This window comes from Myripristis murdjan, chromosome 1 (assembly GCF_902150065.1).
Source record: "Myripristis murdjan chromosome 1, fMyrMur1.1, whole genome shotgun sequence".
Lineage (NCBI taxonomy): Eukaryota > Metazoa > Chordata > Actinopteri > Holocentriformes > Holocentridae > Myripristis > Myripristis murdjan.
Genome location: NC_043980.1, coordinates 4,585,981 through 4,613,377, shown reverse-complemented (window position 1 = coordinate 4,613,377; position 27,397 = coordinate 4,585,981). Strand labels below are relative to the sequence as shown.

Sequence of the window (27,397 nt, the reverse complement as noted above, 5' to 3'; positions counted from 1 at the left end):
TGATGCCAATTAAAGTGGAGGCGCAACAGCACTCAACCTGCCACAGTTGCATCTGAGGTGGGCGGTTTCCTGCAAAGCAGGTGAGTTTGTGTTATCCTCCCAGCCTCAGGTGTGGTCATGCGACTCCTAGATAGGGACTTCTTGACAGTCCCCCTCAAAATGGAGGTTTTGAAATACAAAATCCCCATCAGTCACCCTCCTTTATCTCCGGGAGCCAAAAGGCCATAGTGAGCGAGGAAGTTGGGGATGAACAATCATCATGATTTTTCCCTGTTTTAGTTTCTCCTTGTCGGTGTTCCATCTTGGTCTTGGTTGCAGGTTTGGGAGGTGATGTCTGACAAAGCTTGCCCAGAAGTGGTAAGCCAGTTTTTGCTGTGACACCAGCACCTTTTCCCAATCAGCTGGCTGTTTGCATACACAGCCGGGAGAAGGGAAGCATCCTGCCACCCTATCAAAAGCAGATTTGGGGTAACAGGATCAAGATCAGCCACATCTGAGGAGACATATGCAAGGGGCTTATATTTTAGGGGTTGTTCAGGTCCTGGGTGGAGGAAGTTCTCATCATACTCCTGGTCAAAATCCTTCTACTGAACCTCCCACCAACTCTGATAATGCCAAAAACCCGATCCAGCTGCGGTGCAAGGGATGACAACTTACTGCTGGAAGGAAGAGGCTTGTCTGACTGGAGTACCAACAGTTCAGCTGGAGAGCTGTCTGTTAGGGCCTTTTTCAAGAGAAGGATCGAAGCTTCAAGCTGCGATTAAGAGGCAGGATTGGGGCTGGTGGAGGGATAGCTGTGGTGACTACATCCTTTCAAGTGCTGCACTGGGAGACATCCAAGGTGCCTGGGGAAGCACACACAGAGTACGTTTACATGCACACCATATTCTGGTTTGGGTCAATATTTCGGTTAAGGTAACTGCACCGCGGCAACTGGAATATTCCGTTTACATGTTACTTGGCATGCCCCCGTGTTTCGGTGTATTCCACTCTCTTACGTAATGCGACACTCAGCCGCGGGGGGCAGCAGAACGCGTATAGGCGTCTGGTCTGCCGGAAATACAGACGAAGAAGTCTTCTTCTTTTTCTTCTGTCACTAGTTCTATATTTTCTCCCATCGATATCCTCCATGATATTTAAGTCTTTCATTAGCTGAAGGCAGACTGCAGTCTCCTGGCTCTTGCTGCAGTTCGCCATGCCGTTTTCCCCGCTTGCATAGCAACCATAGCAACAAAGACGCCACAGAATTCCTTGTAGGTTGAGCATGCGCAGCCGTGACTGAATATTCCGGTTCGGGGCATTTTCCGACTAAGGTGTTTACATGCCCCAATATTCCGGTTGGAACAGGCACATGCCAGGGGTTTGATTCGGAATTCTCTCCAACCGGAATATGACCTTAATCGGGTTCGGTGCGTGTTTACATGACACGTGCGCAACTGGAACATTGCGAATATTCCGGTTAATACAGGAATAAGGTGTGCATGTAAACGTGCTCACAGAGATGTTGAGGAATCTGGTCGGTTTTCCAACTTTGCCAGGGTCCTCCCCACAGAGTGGTGCCAGAAGGCAAGACCACTGAGAACTGGCAAGGAGAAGGATGGAGGGCCCCTGTGGCTGGCTTTTTTTTTTTTTTTGCCTCTGGTGAAGTCATCAGCAGGGTTACTCTACACATATCTCAAATCCTCTGTAGTTGTCAATTCCTGGGTTTTGATGATTCATGTGCTAATGAAGACTTTATAGCGGCAAGAATTAGAGTGGAGCCACTGCAGTGCTGTGGTGGAGTCACTCCAAAAGGTGGTCTTGTTATTGGCAGGCTAATTTCTTGTCTGACCATTGTAGCCAACAGCGCACAGCGATGTGCCGCACACAGTTCAAGCTGTGGCATAGAGATTTCTTCTAGGTGTCACTCTGTACCTGACCATGCTGGTCTTCAGAGTGAAGGTAAGTCACTGAGCCATAAGCTGTCTTGGAGGCATTCATGCACTTGCTAATCAAGAGGGGATAGGTCATAACATCTAGGAAGTGTCACCTCCGAGAGCAGGTTGAGATCAGCCTCCCAGGATATCCAGTGCTCTGCAAGACTAGCAGGTTCAATGGAGTCATCCCAGCCTCTTTGAGTCCTCCACAGTATTTTCACCCTGGTGGTAAAAGGAAGAATGTAGCCAAGGGGATCATACTGACTTGCCAGAACTCTGTAGCTCTCCCTCAGACTGGGAAACCAGTCTGAGGGACCAAAAGGTAAAACTTGCCACTCACAGCTACTCATTTCTTCCTGGTCTCTGCAGATGAAACAAAGGAGTGGTTGTTCTCAGGAAGTAAGCACACCTGATGGAACATGGCCTTGATGTCACTGTCAACATTGATCGGCCACTAATGACAGACTAAGAATGGTACCAGGTGACCGGTTATCGTTCAAGCTCTGACCCCAGTATTTGTAAGAACAGTTGAATACAAGGAGGTGATTTCCTCTCTGCTGTGTGACCACATGATGGTAAGAAACCAGAACCCAGCTGAGTTGCCATCAGAGCCTGGCTCTTGCTGGGTGACATATCCAACATCAACAAGTTTACAAAATTCCACTGAATGGACCTCTGCCAAATGTGGATCTCTCTTTAGACGCCGTTCAGTGCTCAAGAGAAGGGGGAGAGCAGAGGTCTTGCCCACACCTGTTGCACCTGTCCATCAACAGCGATTCTGTCAGTCAGGGAGTCCAAGAGGTTAAGCTGAATAACCATTTTGCAAAATCTAGCACTAGAGCAGTCTCATATAGGCTCATGTGTATGAGGCTCACATGCCTCTGTAGCAAGGGTTAGAGTAAAGAGGCAATTCATTGTTCTGTTTTGGTAATTATTTTCTTCAGCCTCCTTAAAGTCCCACACTTTGACTCCACAGAACAATATTGGATGTTAGATATTATATTCATCAAAGATCTCTGAACTGTTTCATGAAATCTATCACAAAGTCTTTTATGAATGTATTAAGAAAAACAAAAATGGTATGTTTAGTTAAACTTTATACTTAAAACTTTTACCCCTTCCACTCCTGCCTGCTTTACTCAAATTAATAAAAAGTTTCTTGTGCTGTTTTGTTTAGGTTGTATTTGCATGTCCTCTGGTCAGGATGGAGCAGAAATAACACTGAAAATTAAATGACATGAAAATGAACATGATTGATATGATCCACTGAACAGGTGTGGAGACAGCAGAGAGAAGGGGAAGTGCTGTCAGGTAAAGCTAGATAATAATTTTAAATACAGACCAAGCCGTTGCAAACCTGCAGTGGAGAGACAGAGGAGTCCACCAGACCAGGTCAGAAGCCATCGTTCAATGACTTGACTGGAATGATGACTCCACTAAAAACTGTTTGAAAAATATCTTGCTCATCTGTTTTCAATATAGATAGATTGATATAAGTGTATTTTTGGACTGGGGTAAAGCTGCCTCTCTTGTTCAAGCAAGTTCAATTTGTCTGGTGTTTCTTGTTGTCACTTGATTCTACAAATTAGGAGGAAGATGTAATTCACCTTTCTTTATTTTCCCCTAGGAGCTGCAGAGTCAAGATGGACAGCCTTGAAGAAAAGAGTCAACAGCAGCAACCAGATCTCCTTTCTCCAGATCTCCATTGATTATTCTGTCCCGTCTTGGTTTTTCTGGCTTTATGTTGTTATACATACAGTCAACCTCCTCCTGTGTTTCCCCTCCAACGCCTTCGTCCTTTGGCTGATGGTGACCAGAGCAGGACGAGTGAACGCCTTGGAGTTCTTCTCTCTCAACCTCACCGTGTCCGAGCTGCTTTTTGGTTTGTCCAGTATCTGCTCCTTCATCTCCCTGTTTTACAAGTCAGTCAGTGTAACTGTGGCCTCTCTGGTCCTCAGCGTTTTTCTCTTCATGGGCCGGCCCCTCTTCCAGACTTGTATCTGTGTGGAGCGCTACATCGCCGTGGTCCACCCTGTGCTCTTCCTCCAGCTCAAGACCCTGAAGTACAGGGTGGTCTGCTGTGCAGCCGTCTGGCTGCTGGTGCTCGGAGCCTGTATTATGCAAGTGTTAATGCTCAACAACCTGATCCTGACCCAGCGTTGTTACATTGGTGCTTACCTGCTGCTGTTTTCAGTGAAGCTGTTCTGCTGCCTGTCAGTTCTCAGGGCTCTGAGGAAGCCCAGGCCAGGGACAGGGGGGAGGGACAAGGAGGGGAGCGATAAGGTCAAGATGAAGTCCTCTAAGGTCCTTCTGATTATCACCGTGTCCACAGTCCTGACCTACCTTCCTTTTATCATAACATTTACACTTCATGATTACATATCTCAGAAGGAGTTTTTTGCTTCCTTTGGCACTTGTGCATGTTTTGCTATTATTACTGGGTTCGTCCACCCATTCCTGTACCTCCACAGGACGGGGAAGCTGCCCTGCATTCAATGTTGACACTCATACTTGAACTCCACTTGCAGGCGGGTGGCAAACGACAGGAAAAGCCAACATGAAGAGTCTTTGTCAGGTGATGAACAGCTTCATAGATTCTTCAAATCTCTGGACATCTCCTGGAGGGATGGAGCTCCATTCTTCTACACGATTTCTCCTCATTTGGTGTTTTGATGATGGCGGGGGAGAGTCTAAAATCTCCAGCTGGGCTGACCTTTACTTGGAGTGGAGCTCCGTCCCAACAGGAGACTTCCAGAGACTTGGACAATCTCTGCCAAGGAGCATTGAAGCTGTTCAACACCTGACTAAGACACTTTCTGCTGGTTTGCCCTTTCATGTGTCACTCATCTGTAACCTGCTCTGCTTGTAGGTCCAGCTAAATTTTTAGGTCATTGCCTATCAGGTTATTGGCTGGTTATTGCTGGTGAAAATTCTTAGAAATTAGCAGCTAAGCTTTATTTAGCCTTTTGTAACCACAAGTTATTAGATCTCAGGCTTAGATCAGATTTGGACAGAAGTTTTAGAAGTTTGGATGTTTTCTAAAGCACAAAGTCTGCATGAAGAGCAGTTTGAGGTGGATATCCAGGTGAATGAGGCAGCTTTGATTTCAGTCTTGTTTCATGAAAGCCTCTGTTCCTTTACCTAATAATAAAGAAAGCTTTGTAATGTTTTATGATACATTGTTTCCATTGCTTTTCCTTTGCTTCTTCTTCTATTTTGCACATGTGTGATTTTGAATTTTATTGTTGCACCTTGTCATTTTGCATGTGAGATGTGATGGCCCCTCCCTCTACGCTGGGTGTGTTGGTTGCTGGGGGGTCTGCTCTTTTTTTCACGTTTCTTTCAGGCAAAGTTGGGACTGTCATTAGGTGATGCGCTGCACCTGGATCCGGTGAAGCGCGCACCTATTTCCCCCGCTGGCAGTCACTCTCTCTCACTCCATCCACACCGTCTGAGGAGGACGCCACAGCGCGGCTGTGCTCTCCTTCTTTTGCCTTTTGTTATGCACACTCACTCATACATATGCATCCATACACGCCTTCATTACTGATTGCTGATACTGATCCTTTGCCTTTATTTTGGATGTAGCAATAAACATGTTGTTTTTCCGTTCGAACCTCGTCTCCCCTCCCGTTCTTAGTTGCAGTCCCCGAGCCGGGCTGTAACACATGTTGTGATTGTGTGTTTTATGCATCTAAGCTGTAAAAACATCCTCATACAAAGAATAAATTGACCAAATACAAAAATCTATACGCACTTTAAGGCTGTTAGAAATTCCTTTCCCACCCAAAAAGTTGAGGAAGAAGAAGTTTCCTTTGAGTTCAAAACACCAGTGAATTTATCCTTAATTTGCATCTTTGGCATGTAAAATTATACATGTTAGCAGCTGAAAATGGATGTACTGTAATGTTCAGCCTCTTCCTCTGTAGATGTGTTGGTGTTTCTTCGTCTCTGCCTCAGTTCAGACAGGTCTAATGTCGTTAGGAAACATGTCAACTTAACCAAATGCCATTTAAAGATTTAGTGTTTTGTGCCACCCCATAAAAATCACTTGCCCCTGTTTGGTGGCCTGTAAAATGAGTGACAGCCGTGTCTTATTGATCACATTTGTATGGCTATCAGAGAGCAGCAGGACCGGCATGAGGTTGTTGTCCTCTAAGATGTGACATCAGCATCATGACGCAGCCACAAGATTCCCACCTTCCCTAAAAATGTGGACTCACCTTAACTAAAGGACACGCTCGGGACGTATTTGTGCACGTCTGTCTCGTCATGTTGGCAGCTGTTCAGTCAAACTCCAATTCTTAAAAAGCTTTCCTCCGACTAGCAGCTTTAACAAACACATTCATTCACGTTCACGTATGGAGTGATGACTATAATAATACCTATGGACTGTAAGCACCCTTTGTACCTCTATTGTGAGAGGGGAACAAAACTGAAACAGATTAAAATAGTTTGAAAGTGAACAAAAAATAAAATAAAATAAAAACAATACTAAAAATACATAAATAATAAATAAATAAATGAATAAAAACGAGGTGATAAAACAAGCTCTCAATTTTAGATTATTCTGCTATTATTAGAAATGAATGAATGAATGAATTTGAAATAAAATAAAATAAAATAATAAAGATTAAAAATGGCTTCTAATTTTAGATTATTCGGCTTTCATTTTAAATAAAACAAAAAAAATAAAATAAAATAAAATAAAATGATAAATAAAAATGAAGTGATAAAAACCAGCTTCCACGTTTAAATTCTTCTGCTTTTGCGTTTTTGAACGCATCAAAAAAACTATATGGGTGAATACATTTGAATAAAAATGACACTGCAATTAAAAAAAAAGAGGAAGCCAAACCAGGAGACTATTTTTTTTTTTTTTGGCATTTCTGCTTTATTTGACAGTCACAGTAGAGATAGACAGGAAGGGCAGGGGAGAGAGAGGGGATGACATGCAGCAAGGGACCTGAGGTTGGATTTGAACCCTGGTCGCTGTGATTGAGGTGAGCCCTAGTACATGGTGCGTGTGCTTTACCGGTGAGCCACCGGGGCGCCCCACTATTTTTGCACTTTTGAGTCTTTGTATTATTTGTGTAACATTTTGTTCATTTATTTATTTTGCTTCACACACAAACACATGTGTGCACACACACACACACACACACACACACACACACACACACACTGTACTCTCCCGGTCGTTGTTTACCACTCTGTCAGGTGTCCCTCTTCCTGTCCTTCGGGTGGTTGTAATTTTTCCAACGGCCCCTGAAGGCCACGTGACACACCAGTTTCAGTGACGCGCAATACAAAACCTGCCACATCCATGCACGAAACATTCAAACATGTGGAATGTAATAAATGTAGGAGGTCTGGTTGCTGCTGTTGACTCTGTTTTCTTCAAGGCTGTCCATCTTGACTCTGCAGCTCCTAGGGGAAAATAAAGAAAGGTGAATTATATCTCCCTCCTAATTTGTAGAATCAAGTAATAACAAGAAACACCAGACAAATCAGAGTGCCAGCTCATCTGCTGCTTGAACAAGAGAGGCAGCTTTACCTCAGTCAAATCAAAAAATTATATCAATCTATCTATATTGAAAACAAACACAGTTTTTAGTGGAGTCATCATTCCAGTCAAGTGATGGAAGGACAGTTCAGGTCCTGGATGGAGGAGGTTCTCATCATACCCCTGGATCAGAAGTTTGACAATAGGATGACTAGCGCCTGACACAACAGGATGTATAGTGTCATGGTAGAGGCAGGATTGGGGCTGGTGGAGGGATAGCTGTGGTGACTGCATCCTTTCAACTGCTGCACTGGGAGACATTCAAGGTGCCTGGGGAAGCAGACATAGTCCAGTAATTTTAGGCCAAAATTGGGGTCAACCTAGGACAAATTGCAAGAGAAGCAAACTCAACTGATTCTGTATCCCCAGTTTGTCCTGAGTGAGGAGAAAAAAGTCCCAAGGAATCCTATGGGTGGAAAGTTTTGAAAATCACCTATTTATGACCACATATTAACAAAAAACACTGTAACCCTAACACACAGGGGAAAGGGGTTCCAAATTTTACTTTCAGATATCACTATAAAAATTCACAAGTTGATTACACACATAAAGACAAGAAAAAAAGTCAATTACAAGTTCTTAGAATTATTCTGTTTACACATGCATATCACACATTATCTGATTTGATATACGCTAATAAGGAATATAAGGAATAAATGCCAGAAGAGCCATTTAAACAGTGAATTAAAAGGTTACTATATATATATAGTAACCTTGAATTAAAAGGTTACTATATAACAGTGAATTAAAAAGTTACTATATATATATATAGTAACCTTTTAATTCACTTTTTATATGTCTTCTCTTCCTCCACAGTATTTTCACCCTGGTGGTAAAAGGAAGAATGTAGCCAAGGGGATCATACTGACTTGCCAGAACTCTGTGTGGCAGTTCCAGGTCAGGTCCAGTCCAAGTGCAGCACACAGTTCAAGCTGTGGCACAGAGATTTTTTTTTTTTAGGTGTCATCCTGGACCTTGCCATGATGAAAGCGATGGATACCTGGCCATGCTGGTCTTCGGTGTGAAGGTAAGTCACTGAGACATAAGCTCTCTTGCTTAGAAAATAAGTGTGAAGCAAAATAAATAAATGAACAAAATGTTACACAAATACAAAGACTCAAAAGTGCAAAAATAGTCTCCAGGTTTGGCTTCCTCTTTTTTTGAATTGCAGTGTCATTTTCATTCAAATGTATTCGCCCATCTAGTTTTTTTGATGCGTTCAAAGACGCAAAAGCAGAATCTAAACTTGGAGGCCGTCTTTTATCACTTCATTTTTATTTATTATTTTATTTTGTCTTGTTTTATGTATAATAAAAACAGAATAATCTAAAATTAGATGCCATTTTTAACCCTGTAAAGCCTGAACCATAAAATAATTGACCGAAAATTCCAATTCTTTGAAACTGGCGCCGTTATTGGTCCAACTGAACAGCCAAAAAAAAAAAAAAAAATCAAATATCAATTCCCAACTATGAGTTTAAATTTGTATCATATTTGGCACATCAGGCAATTGTGCTCAATTTTTTTTTATTTTAAACAAACAAAAACACATTGGTAATCCCAAACATATAAAAGAGCACTTTTCCTTCCAAACATAGAATATAACACTTTTTCCATTACATAGTATTATTATCTTTTTTTTATTTTAACCAATTTGGTGAAAATGACCTCAATGTAGCTGCTGTGTTAAATTTGATACAGCCATTTTCAACACGGTTTTACAAACAAAAACGTTATGAAATGTTCAGTAATTTCACATTGCATCAACTCAGTAATTTTTCCTGATGTACAAGGCTGAAAACAATCATGGCTTAAAGATGACACGTGTGGCTTTATAGGGTTAATCAACTTATTTTTTATTATTTTATTTTATTTCATTTTAAATTAATTAATTCATTTATTTATAGTAATAGCAGAATAATCTAAAATTGAAAGCTAGTTAGTTTTTTCACCTCATTTTTATTTAATTATTTATTTATTATTTATGTATTTTTATTATGGTTTTTATTTTATTTTATCTTTTGTTCACTTTCAAACTATTTTAATCTGTTCCAGTTTTGTTCCCCTCTCACAATAGAGGTACAAAGGGTGCTTACAGTCCAGAGCTATTATTATAGTCATCACTCCAGATGTGAATGTGAATGAATTTGTTTGTTAAAGCTGCTAGTTGGAGGAAAGCTTTTTAAGAAGTGGAGTTTGACTGAACAGCCGCCAACATGACGAGACAGACGTGCACAAATACGTCCCGAGCAGTAGCGGTTTTAGGCACGGGCGAACCAGGCAGCCGCCCGGGGCGGCATTTTTTCATGTCACGTGGGGGGCGGCACGAGCGCCAAAAAAAAAAAAAAAAAAAAAAAAATCATCAGCGCTGCAAAGCAGTTTTCTATAACCGTATTCATCTGAATATAAGACCAGTGGTGGTTCTGCCTATGTTGCCGCCCTAGGCGAAATTACTGGCTTGCACCCTTTCATGTTACTACTCCAACCCCCCCGCCCCCGCGGCACCATCAGGCGGCATCACGCGAGCCGGCCGCGGCACCAGCTGGCATCAGGCCGCTCACCTGTCAGATCCGGCAGACCTGACCGGGTGGGCGCGGTACCGGCCGGTGCCGCGGCCGGCTCGCGTGATGCCGACTGATGGTGCCGCGGCATATTGCGGGTCAATACGGTAGTCTAGAAAACTGGCGATTTTTTTTTCTTGTGCGCCCCTAAGTAGATTGCGCCCTGGATGGTTGCCCACATTGCCTATAGCAAAAACCGTCCCTGTATAAGACGATATTTTTTCCATTGAAAATGCCCTGAAAAAACACCCTCGTCTAATATTGGGGTCTAAGCAAATACACATGTATTGTTGCATATGTAAACCAGTAGGTAGGCTCGCCTGATGCCGCGATTACCGGCGAATAGCCGCATTGCGCAGTCAATAATCAACCATGTTGTCAGTGTCATTGTCCACTGTGCTGCTGCAGCCGCGTATGAACAAAAGTTGATTTATAATGAAAGGTATATGGCAGTCTGTGTGCGCCGCTCACCTGTCAGATCCGGCAGACCTGACAGGGTGGGCGCGGCACCGGTCGGCATTTAAGGCCATGAATAGGTAGGGAATTTATTTTATTTTTTATTTTATTTAGCATTTTAAGGATGGGTAGGGGGGATTTATTTTATTTAAGGTAAGTTTTAAGGTATTTGTGTAATTGCCAGGGCCCCTGCTCTGGGAGGGGCGCCTCTAGCGGCTGGAGGGGCACCGGTAGCGGTACCGCCTGGGAAGTTCTCGTTGTGTGTGTGTGTGTGTGGGGGGGGTTAACACGGAAGGGCGCAAGGCAGCAATTTCGCCCAGGGCGGCAACATGGGCAGAACCACCACTGGTCCCGAGCGTGTCCTTTAGTAAAGGTGAGTCCACATTTTAAAGGAAGGTGGGAATCTCATCAGTCATGATGCTGATGTCACATTTTAGAGGACAAGAACCTCATGCCGGTCCTGCTGCTCTCTGATAGCCATAGAAATGTCATCAATAAGACACGGCTGTCACTCATTTTACAGGCCACCAAACAGGGGCAAGTGATTTTTATGGGGTGGCACAAAACACTAAGGGCCCTATCTTGCGCCAGACTCCCTAAACCCGCTATTTGCGGATTTAGGATTTAGGAAGAGGCATTCCCCCGTAAAAGTTGCTATCTTGTGCACCTCCCGCTATCCGCAAAACACCTGCGCTACCCGCTATATTATGCATAGGCGTGTTTTGGGCGTTACGCCAGTTAAATCAATCAGTGTGCCAGGTGCCATTGCCTTTAAGGGCAGGATGCGCTATCCTAAATCCTAAATCCTAAACCCGCGATGGAGAGAGGGAGGTAGATTTTCTCAGGGCTTCTACTGAGGCTAAAGCAAGGTGGCCTTATATACATATGATATATTATATTATAGGCGAGTTAATTCGGGAGGTGGAGCCACATGTGTCCAAGTGGACGTGTCACAAGGTTGTACTGATTGAGTAAAATCCCCGGGTCACACCACAGACACACAAGAGGCAGAGGTGGAACTATGTGTAAACTAATTTATTGACAAGGTAGATTAGGCAAATAAAACATTAAAAATAAAAATATAGCACAGCTGCTGGCTTATGATAAAACAATAAAACGTGCTGGCACAAGTGTCCAGTTAAAACAGTCTTTCCTCTAAACAGTCTATATGAGTAATATACTCAGTCCATTCCGGCGGCGTGTGCGCAAGATAGCAACTTTAGGGATAGCGCATGAAACACGCCCACGGACACACCTCCAGGTGCAAGTGATGGAGTCAGCATAACGGATAGCGGGTAGCGGGTGGCGCAAGATACCGTTTAGGGATAGCGGAAGTTCCTAAATCCGCAATTTGCGGGTAGCGGGTAGTGGCAGCGGATAGCTGGTGGCACAAGATAGGGCCCAAAATCTTTAAATGGCATTTGGTTAAGTTGACATGTTTCCTAACAACATTAGACCTGTCTGAACTGAGGCAGAGACGAAGAAAAACCAACACATCTACAGAGGAAGAGGCTGAACATTACAGTACATCCATTTTCAGCTGCTAGCATGTATAATTTTACATGCCACAGATGTAAATTAAGGATAAATTCACTGGTGTTTTGAACTCAAAGGGAACGTCTTCTTCCTCAACTTCTTGGGTGGGAAAGGTCAGTATTTGGTCAGTTTCTTCTTTGTATGAGAATGTTTTTACAGCTTAGATGCATAAACACAAACACAATCACAACATGTGTTACAGCCCGGCTCGGGGACTGCAACTAAGAACGGGAGGGGAGACGAGTTTCGAACGGAAAAATAACATGTTTATTGCTACATCCAAAATAAAGGCAAAGGATCAGTATCAGCAATCAGTAATAAGGGCGTGTATGGATGCATATGTATGAGTGAGTGTGCATAACAAAAGGAAACAGAAGGAGACCACAGCTGCGCCATGGCATCCTCAGATGGAGTGAGAGTGACTGCCAGCGGGGGAAATAGGTGCGCGCTTCACCGGATGCAGGTGCAGCGCATCACCTAATGACGGAACCTGAAAAACAGAGCAGACCAACCAGCAACCAACACACTCAGCAAAGAGGGAGGGGCCATTACACATGTCGCATACAAAATGACAAGGTGCAACAATAAAATTCAAAATCACAAATGGGCAAAACAGAAGAAGAAGCAAAGGAAAAGAAATGGAAACAATGTATCATAAAACATTACAAAGCTTTCTTTATGATTAGGTAAAGGAACAGAGACTTTCATGAAACAAGACTAAAATCAAAGCTGCCTCATTCACCTGGATATCCACCTCAAACTGCTCTTCATGCAGACTTTGTGCTTTAGAAAACATCCAAACTTCTCAAACGTCTGTCCAAACCTGATCTGAACCTGAGATCTAATAACTTGTGGTTACAAAAGGCTAAATAAAGCTTAGTTGCTAATTTCTAAGAATTTTCACCAGCAATAACCAGCCAATAACCTGATAGGCAATGACCTAATAATTTAGCTGGACCTACAAGCAGAGCAGGTTACAGATGAGTGACACATGAAAGGGCAAACCAGCAGAAAGTGTCTTAGTCAGGTGTTGAACAGCTTCAGTGCTCCTTGGCAGAGATTGTCCAAGTCTCTGGAAGTCTCCTGGAGGGACGGAGCTCCACTGCAAGTAAAGGTCAACAGATTTTGGACTCTCCACCGCCATCATCAAAATACCAAATGAGGAGAAATCTTCTAGAAGAATGGAGCTCCGTCCCTCCAGGAGACTTCCAGAGACTTGGAGAAACTATGAAGCTGTTCATCACCAGACAAAGACTCTTCATGTTGGCTTTTCCTCTCATTTGCCACCCGCCTGCAAGTGGAGTTCAGGTATGAGGGTCAACACTGAATGCAGGGCAGCTTCCCCGTCCTGTGGAGGTACAGGAATGGGTGGATGAACCCAGTCATCACAGCAAAACATGTACAAGTGCCAAAGGAAGTAGAGAACTGCTCCTGAGATATGTAACCATGAAGTGTAAATGTTATGATAAAAGGAAGGTAGGTCAGGACTGTGGACACGGTGATAATCAAAAGGACCTTAAAGGACTTCATCTTGACCTTATCGCTCCCCTCCTTGTCCCTCCCCCCTGTCCCCGGCCCGGGCTTCCTCAGAGCCCTGAGAACTGACAGGCAGCAGAACAGCTTCACTGAAAACAGCAGCAGGTAAACACCGATGTAACAACGCTGGGCCAGAATCGGGTTGTTGAGCATTAACACTTGCATAATACAGGCTCCGAGCACCAGCAGCCAGACGGCTGCACAGCAGACCACCCTGTACTTCAGGGTCTTGAGCTGGAGGAAGAGCACAGGGTGGACCACGGCGATGTAACGCTCCACACAGATACAAGTCTGGAAGAGGGGCCGGCCCATGAAGAGAAAAATGCTGAAGAATGCAGAGGCCACAGCGACACTGACCACATTGTAAAACACGGAGATGAAACCACAGAGACTGGACAAACCATAAAGCAGCTCGGACACGGTGAGGTTGAGAGAGAAAAACTCCAAGGCGTTCACTCGTCCTGCTCTGGTCACCATCAGCCAAAGGATGAAGCCGTTGGAGGGGAAACACAGGAGGAGGTTGACTGTATTTACAGCAAAATAAAGCCAGTAAAACCAAGACAGTGTAGTGTAATAAATGTAGGAGGTCTGGTTGCTGCTGTTGACTCTGTTTTCTTCAAGGCTTTCCATCTTGACTCTGCAGCTCCTAGGGGAAAATAAAGAAAGGTGAATTACATCTCCCTCCTAATTTGTAGAATCAAGTGACAACAAGAAACACCAGACAAATCTGAGTGCCAGCTCATCTGCTGCTTGAACAAGAGAGGCAGCTTTACCCCAGTTCAAAAATACACTTACATCAATCTATCTATATTGAAAACAGATGAGCAAGATATTTTTCAAACAGTTTTTAGTGGAGTCATCATTCCAGTCAAGTGATGGAAGGACGGCTTCTGACCTGGTCTGGTGGACTCCTCTGTCTCTCCACTGCAGGTTTGCAAGGGCTTGGTCTGCATTTAAAATTATTATCTAGCTTTACCTGACAGCACCTCCCCTTCTCTCTGCTGTCTTTACACCTGTTCTATGGATCATATGAATCATTTCATTTTCAAGTCATTTATTTTTCAGTGTTATTTCTGCTCCATCCTGACCAGAGGACATGCAAATACCACCCAAACAAAACAGCACAGGAAACTTTTAATTAATTTGAGTAAAGCAAGCAAGAGTGGAAGGGGTAAAAGTATAAAGTTTTACTAAACATACCATTTTTGTTTTTCTTAATCGGATCATAAAAGACTTTGTGATAGATTTATTCAGAGCTCTATGATTTATATACAGTACAGGCCAAAAGTTTGGACACACCTTCTCATTCAATGCGCTTTCTTTATTTTCATGACTATTTACATTGTAGATTCTCACTGAAGGCATCAAAACTATGAATGAACACATGTGGAGTTATGTACTTAACAAAAAAAGGTGAAATAACTGAAAACATGTTTTATATTCTAGTTTCTTCAAAATAGCCACCCTTTGCTCTGATTACTGCTTTGCACACTCTTGGCATTCTCTCGATGAGCTTCAAGAGGTAGTCACCTGAAATGGTTTTCACTTCACAGGTGTGCCTTATCAGGGTTAATTAGTGGAATTTCTTGCTTTATCAATGGGGTTGGGACCATCAGTTGTGCAGAAGTCAGGTTACTACACAGCCGACAGCCCTATTGGACAACTGTTAAAATTCATATTATGGCAAGAACCAATCAGCTAACTAAAGAAAAATGAGTAGCCATCATTACTTTAAGAAATGAAGGTCAGTCAGTCCGGAAAATTGCAAAAACTTTAAACGTGTCCCCAAGTGGAGTTGCAAAAACCATCAAGCGCTACAACGAAACTGGCACACATGAGGACCGACCCAGGAAAGGAAGACCAAGAGTCACCTCTGCTTCTGAGGACAAGTTCATCCGAGTCACCAGCCTCAGAAATGGCAAGTTAACAGCAGCTCAGATCAGAGACCAGATAAATGCCACACAGAGTTCTAGCAGCAGACCCATCTCTAGAACAACTGTTAAGAGGAGACTGCGCCAATCAAGCCTTCATGGTCAAATAGCTGCTAGGAAACCACTGCTAAGGAGAGACAACAAGCAGAAGAGATTTGTTTGGGCCAAGAAACACAAGGAATGGACATTCGACCAGTGGAAATCTGTGCTTTGGTCTGATGAGTCCAAATTTGACATCTTTGGTTCCAACCGCCGTGTCTTTGTGAGACGCAGAAAAGGTGAATGGATGGATTCCACATACCTGGTTCCCACTGTGAAGCATGGAGGAGGAGGTGTGATGGTGTGGGGGTGTTTTGCTGGTGACACTGTTGGGGATTTATTCATAATTGAAGGCACACTGAACCAGCATGGCTACCACAGCATCCTGCAGCGACATGCCATCCCATCCGGTTTGCGTTTAGTTGGACGATCATTTATTTTTCAACAGGACAATGACCCCAAACACACCTCCAGGCTGTGTAAGGGCTATTTGACCAAGAAGGAGAGTGATGGAGTGCTGCGGCAGATGACCTGGCCTCCACAGTCTCCGGACCTGAACACAATCGAGATGGTTTGGGGTGAGCTGGACCGCAGAGTGAAGGCAAAGGGCCAACAAGTACTAAACACCTCTGGGAACTCCTTCAAGACTGTTGGAAAACCATTTCAGGTGACTACCTCTTGAAGCTCATCGAGAGAATACCAAGAGTGTGCAAAGCAGTAATCAGAGCAAAGGGTGGCTATTTTGAAGAAACTAGAATATAAAATCATGTTTTCAGTTTTTTGTTAGTTTCACATCTAAAGGTAAGTGCGTTAGGGTGAGTGTGTGTTGAGAGAGACAGAGGCAGGAATCCAAAGTTCAAAACATGCAGAGCTGTTTTATTGTTTTTTCCATTTCTACTTGGCTTTCGTTTCCCCATGAATATTTGTGTGTATTTAATGCTCAGCAAATACAAAACAAAATGATTAACATCAGTTCAAATCTCTACGAAAATAGTAACCCCATATCACATAAAGAGAGCCACTGAGCACACAACATGGCTCAGGTCAAAAAGAAAGACCAGTGGGAGGAAGATAGTTTTTATTTAATCTGTCAACTAGGCAAAGTGGTTGCATCTGAGGTGGGCGGTTTCCTGCAAAGCAGGTGAATTTGTGTTATCCACCAAGCCTCAGGTGTGGTCATGTGACTCCTAGATGGGGACTTCTTGACAGTCCCCCTCAAAATAGAGGTTTTGAAATACAGAATCCCCATCGAGGAAGTTGGGGATGGACAATCATTGGGATTTTTCCCTGTTTTAGTTTTTCCTTGTTGGTGCTCCATCTTTGGTCTTGGTTGCAGGTTTGGGAGGTTATGTCTGATAAAGCTTGCCCAGAAGTGGTAAGATAGTTTTTGCTGTGACATCAGCACCTTTTCCTAATCAGCTGGTTGTTTGCATACACAGCCGGGAGATGGGAAGCATCCTGCCACCCTATCAAAAGCAGATTTGGGGTAACAGGGTCAAGATCAGCCACATCTGAGGAGACATATCCAAGGGGCTTGGATTTTAGGGTTGTTCAGGTCCTGGGTAGAGGAAGTTCTCATCATACTCCTGGTCAAGATCCTCTGATCTCCTGAACCGTCCACCAACTCCGATAATGCCAAAAAACCTGATCCAGCTGTGATGCAAGGGATGACAACTTACTGATGGAAGGAAGAGGCTTGTCTGATTGCAGTACCAACAGTTCAGCTGGAGAGCTGTCTGTTTGGGCCTTTTTCAAGAGAAGGATCTAAGCTTCAAGCTGCGATCAAGAGGCAGGATTTGGGCTGGTGGAGGGATAGCTGTGGTGACTGCATCCTTTCAAGTGCTGCACTGGGAGACATCCAACCGCAACTGGTTCCAAGCCCTAGCAGAAGGAGATAACATAAACGACAAATGGGAACAATGCAAGCTGGCCTTCACTAACACAAGTGAATCTGTCCTGGGCTACAGAGACCCCAGAATAAAAGACTGGATCACTGATGCAACTTGGAGGGAAATAAAAGCTAGGCGTGACATCAAATCCAAACTCAACAGAGAGACGGACAACAACAAGAAGAAATGTGTCCAGCAAGACTACTAGGAAAAGAACAAGGTAGGCCGCAAAAGCTGCAAGAGAGACCAGAAAGCACAAGTGGAGGAGCTTGCCAACGAAGCAGAGGTAGCAGCCAGAGAAAGAAATGCAAAGGAACTGTACAGAATCACCCGTCAGCTGTCTGGGAAAAACAGGATCTCATGCCGGCCTGTTAGGGGCAAGCAGGGAACTCTCCTCACCAAAGAGTCCCAGCAGTTGGCGTGCTGGAAAGAACACTTTGAAGAAGTCCTCAATAGACTCCCCCCAGACTCCCTCCCAGTCATCAAAGAAGCAAGACAAGACCTTAACATCAACTGTGCAAGGATATCAAGGGAGGAGATAAAGCGAGCCAGCAAGAAACTCAAGCTGGTCAGGGCACCAGGAAAGGATAATATCCTATCTGATGTACTGAAAGCAGACATCAACGCCACCATTGATATCCTCCATGGGCTTCTTAATGACGTCTGGGTAAAAGAAGAGATACCCAATGATTGGAAAGAAGGGTTGATAGTTACAGTTCCTAAGAAAGGTAACCTCAGTGAATGTAAAAACTGGAGAGGCATCATGTTCCTCTCAGTCCCCAGCAAGATCCTCTGCCGAATTATTCTGGACAGAATTCAGGAACCACTGGAAGAACACACAGGAATCAAGATGAGTTTCAACCATTTAGTTAGGGTAACTCCAAAACATACAGCACAGCAATACAGTGAAGGTGGGTGGCAGGCTAAATGTGTGTGGTCTGAAATGAAGGAAAATAAACATACATGTCACTGATTAATAATAATAATTGTAAACAATATAAATAGGCTATGCTGAAACTGTGCCACAATTAACAGAGACCAGCAATAATAATAATGAAGTTACTAGTGGACACTAGCAGTAATAGCAATAATCAACACTCAATAATATTAATAGCAACATCAAAGGCCCACCGACCGAGTGGCTGAGTGACGTTATAACACAGTGATGAACAGATATAATTGAACTGTGACACGGCCACTAACAACATGCTGCGCATTCCTGCTTCCTGCTTTGACTGAGTGCGGACGCTCTGCTCTTTCCATTTTAACTCTTTCTTTTACTTCACATTTCTTAGAAAAAGGGTCCTGGACACCTATACATCCCTCGGAGCTAAGTCCATTATTGAAACTCAAGGTTATCACTACTTTTAGAGCTGTTTTATTTCGCCGGTGAAACTTATCAGCGGGGCAAGCCTGCACTACAGTGACTGAGTGTGAGGAGCTCGGCTAACTGAGGCTAATCAGCAGCAAGATGCCTCCCTTTTCCACAGACGACTATCTCAAGCTTCTCCAGAAGATTGCGGTGCTGGAAACTAAAATTCAACGGCTTGAAATGAATGTGGAGATAAATGGACAATATGGGAATGAAACAACTCTACCGATGACCCAAAACAGCACACAGGAGCAGGCTAACGGACAGCTAATTAGCAGCACCACCAAGAAGGAGAGCTATGTAAGCGGCAGTAAATCTACCAGTAGTCCTCCCTGGAACCTGCTTGGAGCAAAGCCAAAGCATAATTCAGGTAAAGACACATCTGATATGCAAAGACGGCTAACAGGCAGAACCCAGCACCAGGAGATTAGTGATGAAACTGGTTGGCCTGCATTGCCCTCATGCAGGAGTATCTCTTCAACCCCTGTACCGGTGAGAAAACAGCCATGGATGGTGGCTACAAAAAGAAATAAGACCAAACCACACCGGGACTCTGAGATCCGCTTGGAAAATAGATTTGCACCTCTTGTTCAAGACCATGACTGCCCAAAAGAAAGCTCTTCCCCAGACGCTGGAAAAAGGTATGTGACTAAATCAGTCAGTAAAAGGTTGCAAAGAGAGCGAATCACTGGGCCCCAAACACTGATAGTGGGTGACGGAGCTGTGAAAGACCTAAAATGCTTTTGCAGCATGAAATACACCAAAGTACTGTGTTTTCCTGACGACATGGTGTCTGATATCTCAGAGAAAATCCTTAAGATCACTGATGAGCATCCAACGGTCAAGTCTCTCATCATACACACAGGAGCTCTTGATGTTGTGAAACAACAATCAGAGGTACTGAAACAGGACTTTATGGACCTTCTGAATAAGGTTCAAAGTCTAGACATGGAAGTGTATTTGAGTGGACCTCTACCAACAGTACGACGAGGGGATGAGAGATTCAGCAGGCTGATGATGCTCAGCAGATGGCTCAAAGCTACATGTGCTGCTCTACCTGTGAACTACATTGATAATTTCCATATTTTTTGGGAACGCAGGCACCTCTTTAAGCCGGATGGATTTTACCTGAATAAGTCAGGAGTGCGACTGTTGTGTTCCAACATTTTCTACTCTGTGCGTCAGACACCAGCAGCCCCTGCCAAGGACAAGCAGCAAGACAACCCAAAACAACCGATAAGTCGGCGCTGTGGGGATGAACTGCTTGTGCCTGAGATAAGAACGGACCATGGAGGACAGCTGACCCAGAAAGATGTGTCAGCCCCAAAATCAGCACCCTCACCCCAACTAGAGGAGTCTGCCCCAGCCCCAACTGGAGAGTCCCAGTCTTCACCACCCCAGTCCCCACCAAGCCCCCCACTTGCTCCCGTCAGTCCTGACTCCCCACTTCTGGATTTCACTGACAGGATGAAGGACCTTGTTAGTATTGGAATCCAACTTACACCCCATCAAATCCCCATATTTTCTCCCCGAAACCCCCCTCATGCCCCTCCCATTCCGTCACGCCTGAAACACCCATCGACCAAAAGTCATTGGGCCCCTCCACCCCCCATAAACCTTCACGACTGTGATTCAGACTGATATGTGCCGGGTCCAGGCTGTGATACTGATATCAATAATGTTCTCCAGGAAAAGTCAGGGCCCTATGGAGGTCAAATAGCCTTTTCAATCCCTGTGATAATAGGTACACATCGTAGTATTTACAGACCATATGGCAAATGTCTTAACAATCTGAAGTCTGTCAATGTTCAACAGCAGTCATCCTCCTTTCCTGTCACATCATCCCTACAGCTGAAACTAGCTCTTTTTAATGTCAGATCATTGGCCAATAAATCTTTCTTGATAAGGGATCTGATAACTGAAAGGAACTTAGATTGCATATTTTTAGTTGAGACATGGCTAAACAGTGTTACTGGTACAGCAACACTGCTAGAGGCCTGTCCACCAAATTTTCAGTTCTATCAGTCAGTCAGACAAAACAGGAGAGGAGGAGGGATTGCAGCCATTTTTTCTACACAGTTAGTATGCAATGACATTGACCTTGGTGATTTTGCATCATTTGAATATCTTGCTTTTGAGCTCAAGTCAGAACAAGCAGTACTTACGGTTACACTATATCGGCCACCAGGATACTCATCAGCATTCCTACAGGAGTTTACAGAGTTGGTCTCATTTGCCATCACTAGATATGACAGGTTAATAATGAATGGAGACCTGAATATTCACATCAACAAAAAGAATGACTCCAATGCCATTGAGTTTATGAACATACTGGACAGCTTTGCACTCATTCAACATGTAACTGAAGCCACTCACCAGCATGGCAACACCCTGGACCTGGTAATAACAACAGGGTTAAACATTGGGAATGTTTCAGTACTTGAACTGCCCATTTCTGATCATCACTGTGTGCTCTTCAATGCCACCCTAACCTTAACAAAAACTAAGAGGGAGTACTTGGTTACAAATACCCCTTTTCCACCAGGGCTGGTTCGGAGCTGGTGCCTGACTTAGCACCAGTTTTTTGGTTTTCCACCACCCAAGCTGGGGCCAAACTGGTGCCAAACTGGTTCCAAACTGGTGCTAGGCAAGCACCGACTCCGAGCAGGGGCTAAACAGGAGCCAGAGAAAGAACCGATGATGCGGCCCACCGCGTCATTGGTGGGCGGGGTTATAAAACAAAACAGGAACTGCGAACGCTATAAACATAAACAATAATCCCTGAGAAGCCGTGGGTTATACTGATTTTACAACGGCATGGAACGCGGCTCAGCAAATTACATTTAAGGATGAGAAGCACCCGTTTTATAACTAAACATAGCTGTCATTCGTTCCAATCACGAATCCGACAGGTAGCCGGCAATAATTGTGTTTTTCGCCTCTGTATTGAAATGTAGGCTTGTAAAGACACAAGCAGTATTTGCATCGCTAATAAATCCAGATCCTGCTCCACCCGGGGCCAGAAACTGTATCGGGAAAGCAGCATTATATGCTTGACTGAGATGCGGCTCACGAACATCATCCCCGACTCACTGATCAGTTTCACCGGCTTCAGGACAGGACGGGCGGACAGAGACAGAGACGCTGCAGCCACTGTAGAGTATGAGTGTGCAGTTTTATGTGTGTTGAAGTGATGAAGCTGCCGTGACAATGTAATTTCCTGCAAAGGATTAATAAAGTATCATTCATTCATTCATTCATGATGGTTATTGTGATTCTGAGCGAGCGTCTCTCGCACCCGTCATCACGTTTTCCGAAGACGTCATGACGTGGCTCTGAATTGGCTCCACTTTGCTCTTGACTGGTGGAAAAGCAAACCGGTTCTTCGTTGGCACCAGTTAAGCACCGGCTCTAGCACCAGCTCCGAACTAGCACCAGGTTTTTTCTGGTGGAAAAGGGGCAAAGAGATTTCTTGGTGATGAGGCCGAAGCTAATTTTGCTAATCTCATGAGATCATTTGAGCCACAAAGTGGTGACTGCACTCTAAATGACACGGTTAAGCAATTCAACACCCTGTCAGCTGCTTTAAATACTGTTGCCCCACTAAAGGTGAAAAAGAAGTTTACAGACAGAATATCCCCATGGTTAAACAATAACAGTGTTAAAAAGGCAAAGAGAACATGTCGGGCAGCTGAAAGAAAATGGAGGAAAACCAAGCTCACAGTTCACTGTAACATATACAAAGAAGCCTTGAACACCTATAACAAGGAAGTACGTCTGGCAAGAATGAACTATTTTTCCAAGACTATCACAGAGAATTCAGGAAACTCTAGAATATTGTTCTCCACTATTGATCAGCTACTCAACACTGCTCCCACTACACCACAGATCTCTGCATCTAGATGTGAAGAACTTGCACTGTTCTTCATAGGGGTGGGTAAAAATATCGATTCATCAATGCATTGCAATTTATTTTTTCACAATTCAATATCGATTCAGAGAAGCCTCTGAATCGATTCAAGCCCTTAACCAGTAGGGGGCGCGGTGAGCAACACCTCCGTGTGATTCGCGTTGTACGGACGGAAGCCGCATTGTACAAAACTACAACATGGAAGCAAGCGTACGGGGAGAAAATAGCAGCAGTTTTAAATCGGCGCCTGCAAGTTTAAGATCTGATGTTTGGGCTCATTTCGGGTTTAAGTGTAACCCCGGAAAACAGATAAACAAAAGTCAAGTCGTGTGTAAGCTGTGCCAGGCGATATTAAAATATTGCAACAATACCACAAACCTGCGCAACCACCTGAGCCGACACCATGCTGAAGTTATGCAGCAACCTGTGGCTAAACCACAACAGATGCAAGTCGACGCATCTTTTACGTGCAAGTTTGAGCTCTGCCCGCGCACAGAAAATAACAGTCTGTGGCGATTTTCATTTGCAAGGACCTGCAACCATACAGTGTCGTAGAAAACGAAGGTTTTAAGAAGATGCTACACACACTCGAACCACGATACGCCATACCAACACGTAAACATATGACTGAAATCGCCGTTCCGAAGATGTACACAGAGGTAAAGACAGCGGTTTTGGAGTCGTTAAAGTCGGCAGATAAAGTGGCTCTTACATGTGATGGTTGGACTTCCTGAGCGACGGACCCCTTTGTAACTATCACTTCTCATTTCATTTCTAAGGAGTGGGAATTGGTGTCACATGTTCTGCAGACCAGAGCCCTGCACGAAAGCCACACCGGGAGCAATATAGCAAACTTGTTGACAGAGGCAATAAACGAATGGGGATTAACGGAGAAAGTATCGGCAGTTGTCACCGATAATGCCGCCAACATGCTACTTGCCGTCAGTCTCATTGAGTCATTGCATGTTGGCTGCTTTGCCCACATTCTTGATTTGGCTTCACAGGCTGCTCTTAAAATCCCTGCAGTCACACGGCTTCTCGGCAGAGTGAGGCGCATCTCCACTTTTTTTCATAGAAGCACCTCAGCCAGCCATGCACTCAAGAAGAAACAGGAGTTGCTGGACCTCCCACTGCACAAATTAGTGACTGATGTGCCAACACGCTGGAACAGTGCATTAGACATGTTGGAAAGATTTTTGGAGCAGCAACCAGCCATATCCGCTGCACTACTTTCCCCTGAAGTGCAAAAACAAGGAAAAGATCTGTGCACCCTTAAAGAGGCAGACCTAACAGCAGCAGAGGATGTTGCACAGGCTCTGAGGCCACTGAAGAAAGCTACCTTGGTGATGTCTCAAGAAGGTACACCAACTCTGTCTGTCATTGCACCCCTGAGAGCAAGACTTCTGGAGGAGATGCAACCAGCCCCCAATGACTCTGTGATGGTGAAGGAGATGAAGTCTGCTGTGCGCCAGGATCTCCAGAAAAGGTATTTATTGTTCAACACCATCGTAACATTGTAAGGGGCGTTTTATTCACATAGTTGTTTTTACTATACATATCAACTCATTTTTTTATAATAAATACATGATCATGAGGAAAAAGCTGTATTGTATTGTGAATTAATTTTTTTAAAATTATTTTTATTTTAAGATACGTGGGCCTGAAGGACGAACTCTCCTTTGATTTGATTTGATTTATTTATTGGTCCCCGAGGGGAAATTCGTCTTCACTGACTGTACATGACAAGAGAATTTCACGTCACAAACGTACAACAACATAAACAATACCATATAACAATACCAACATAACAGTACATTCCTGACATTGCATAAATAGCAACAGCAGTGGTGGACAGACATATCAGCGTGGCTTGCTGTTCAGGGCAGCTATGGCTGCGGGGATTAAGCTTCTCCTGAGGCGAGCTCTCCTGAACTTAATAGTCCTGTACCTGCGCCCTGAGGGTAGTGGGGTGATGAATTGGTGCAGTGGGTGGGAAATGTCCTGTGCTATGGTGTTTGCTAGGCGGGAGATGGACTTATTGTTTAGTTCTGTGAGGTTGGGTGTGGGGAGACCAATGATTTTGGCAGCTGTGTTTGTGATGCGTGTGAGTTTGGCCCGATTGGTGACAGAAAGCATGGTGAAGAAACATGTGGAACAGTACAGGAGGATGGGTTGAATGATGCTCTGGTAAAGTAACAGGAGGTGGGGTGTGACATATAGTCCTTTGAGTTTGCGGATGGCTGACAGTCTTTGTTGGCTTCTTTTTTGAATGTCAGTAGTGTGCTGATCAAAAGTGAGTTTATTGTTCAGAGTTATTCCCAGATATTTGAAAGTGTCCACTATCTCTACTGTTTGGGTGTTTATGATGGTGGGGTGCTGGGGTGAGGTGGGACTGAACAGTTGTTCCTTTGTTTTATTGACGTTGATTTGGAGATGGTTGTCCGTGCACCACTTGGTGAAATGGGCGACTGTGTTGTGATAGTCCAGGGTGGATTGGTTATCTGAGAGGAGAGCGAGAATGGCCGTGTCGTCTGAGTATTTGAGATATGATGTGGTGGGTGAGGTGCTGATGCAGTCATTGGTGTAGAGAGTGTACAGGAAAGGGCTCAACACACATCCCTGTGGCACCCCGGTGTTGATGGTGAGTACAGGGGATGTGGTTGAGCCCACCCTTACTGCTTGCAGTCTGTCGGTGAGGAAGTTGTGGGTGAGGTGGATCAGGTGGGGGGGATGTTGAGATGGTGTAACTTCTGGATCAGCAGGTGTTTCTGTAGGGAGTTGAAGGCGGAGCTAAAATCCACAAAGAGGATCCTGGCGAAGTTACCTGGGGAGTCTAGGTGCTGGAGGAGGAGGTGCAGCAGGCAGGCTACAGCATCCTCTGTGCCCCTCTTTGCCTTGTAGGCGAATTGGAGGGGGTCCAGGTGTGGGGTGACAAGTGGAAGAATGGTGTTCAGCAGCAGTTTCTCCAGGCACTTCATTACTATGGATGTTAGGGCTATGGGGCGGTAGTGGTTGAGTTCTGTGGGTCTGGGTTTTTTCGCTACTGGGATTATGATGGCAGTTTTCCATAGTGTGGGTATTGTGGCAGTCCGGTAGGATTGGCAGAAAAGTGAGTGCAGTATCGGAGAGAGCTCCATGGCACAGGTCTTGAGCACCCTGGCTGGGATGCCATCAGGCCCTGGGGCTTTGCCAGGCTTACAACGGCTCAGCTGGCGCCGTACCTCCTCTTCAGTGAAAGGGGCCTGTTCTTCAGGGTCTGGTGGTGGGAGGGCTCTCAGCAGAACCTGACACTCAGATGAAAAGTCCTGGTTGTCAAAACGGGTGTAGAATGAATTCAGGTCTTTGGTGAAGGTTTCTGGATCACTGACTGTGCATGTGGATTTGGGCTTGTATCCTGTCAGGATTTTCACCTTCTGAAAAGCTTGCCTGGTGTTCATAGTACTGAATTCTATTTCAAGTTTGTTTTTGTAGTCCAGTTTTGCTTTAAGAACCTCGTTCCTTATATTTCTGTTTGTTGCCTTGAGGCTGGCCCAGTTTTTGTGCTTGAAGGATTTGTGTTTTTCCTTCAAGCTTCGTTTGAGTTGTGGAGTAATCCAAGGTTTTGAATTGGGGTATATCTTTATTGTTTTGTTTGGAATTGTGGTGCCTATGCAAAATTTGATGTAGTCTGTAATGACAGAAACCCTGTCATCCAGATCCCCATCAAAAATGTCCCACACGGTGCAGGCCAGGGAGCCCTGTAGTTGGATAATGGCGTCCTCCGACCATCGGGGGGCGCTGTGGTACTGTGGTTTGTGGCGTTTTAGTTCCTGTTTGTACAGCGGAAGTAAACAGATGACGTTGTGGTCAGCAAGTCCGAGTGGAGGGAAGGAATGGGCACGGAAAGCATCGGTGATGTTCCCGTAGCATAAGTCCAAGATGTTTCCCCTTCTTGTTGGAATATCCACATATTGTTGAAGTGATGGTAACACACAGTCCAGTCTGCAACTGTTGAAGTCCCCCAGAATGAACAGCGGAGCGCCGGGATACTTGGCTAACATAGCATTAGCATCCTCGGCTATTAGCTCCGCTGCTATGTTGATGTTAGCACTGGGGGCTACATAGACGCAGCTGACCACAACAGTGGGCAATTCCCGGGGGAGATAGAAGGGACGGAGGGTACAGACTTTACGGTGCACTTTGATGTTATTACACCACCTGTCGTTGATGTAAAGGCAGACCCCACCGCCTCGTGTCTTTCCAGAGTGCCTCGTCCTGTCGGACCTGATGATGGTGAAGTTGTCCAGGCTCACCTCAGAGTCGGGAACCGACTCCTCCAGCCAGGTCTCAGAAAGAGCGATGATACAGATGTCCCTGAAGGCCCTTTCAAAACGGCACCTTGCATGTAGTAGGTCCATCTTGTTACAGAGTGACCGAACATTGGACATGATGATGGTGGGAAGAGGTGGTTTGAAGGGACGTCTCCTTACCCAGCTGCGGATACCGCCCCGTTTCCCCCTTTTCCTCGGCTTAAGCTCTGGCGGTAGAACCACGGCAGGCTTGGTGTTGCTCCACAGCGAGGTGTAGCAGGAGTTCATCTCGACTGTAGGTGAGTAGCCGGTTGCCAGTGTCGGGCTGGAGTGCGAAGCTATCACAGACCAGCCATAGGATTGCGAGCCAGACAGCAATCGCCTTGTAGTTTGTTG

At 44.7% G+C, this 27,397-nt stretch overlaps 1 protein-coding gene across 1 annotated transcript; it reads right to left on the bottom strand.

Moving 5' to 3' along the window:
• Nucleotides 1-13,352: 13,352 nt before the first annotated feature.
• LOC115357793 (lysophosphatidic acid receptor 4-like) lies at nucleotides 13,353-14,201 on the bottom strand. The gene has a single exon (XM_030049482.1). The coding sequence runs from the start codon at nucleotides 14,199-14,201 to the stop codon at nucleotides 13,353-13,355; it is 849 nt and encodes a 282-aa protein (XP_029905342.1).
• Nucleotides 14,202-27,397: the final 13,196 nt, after the last annotated feature.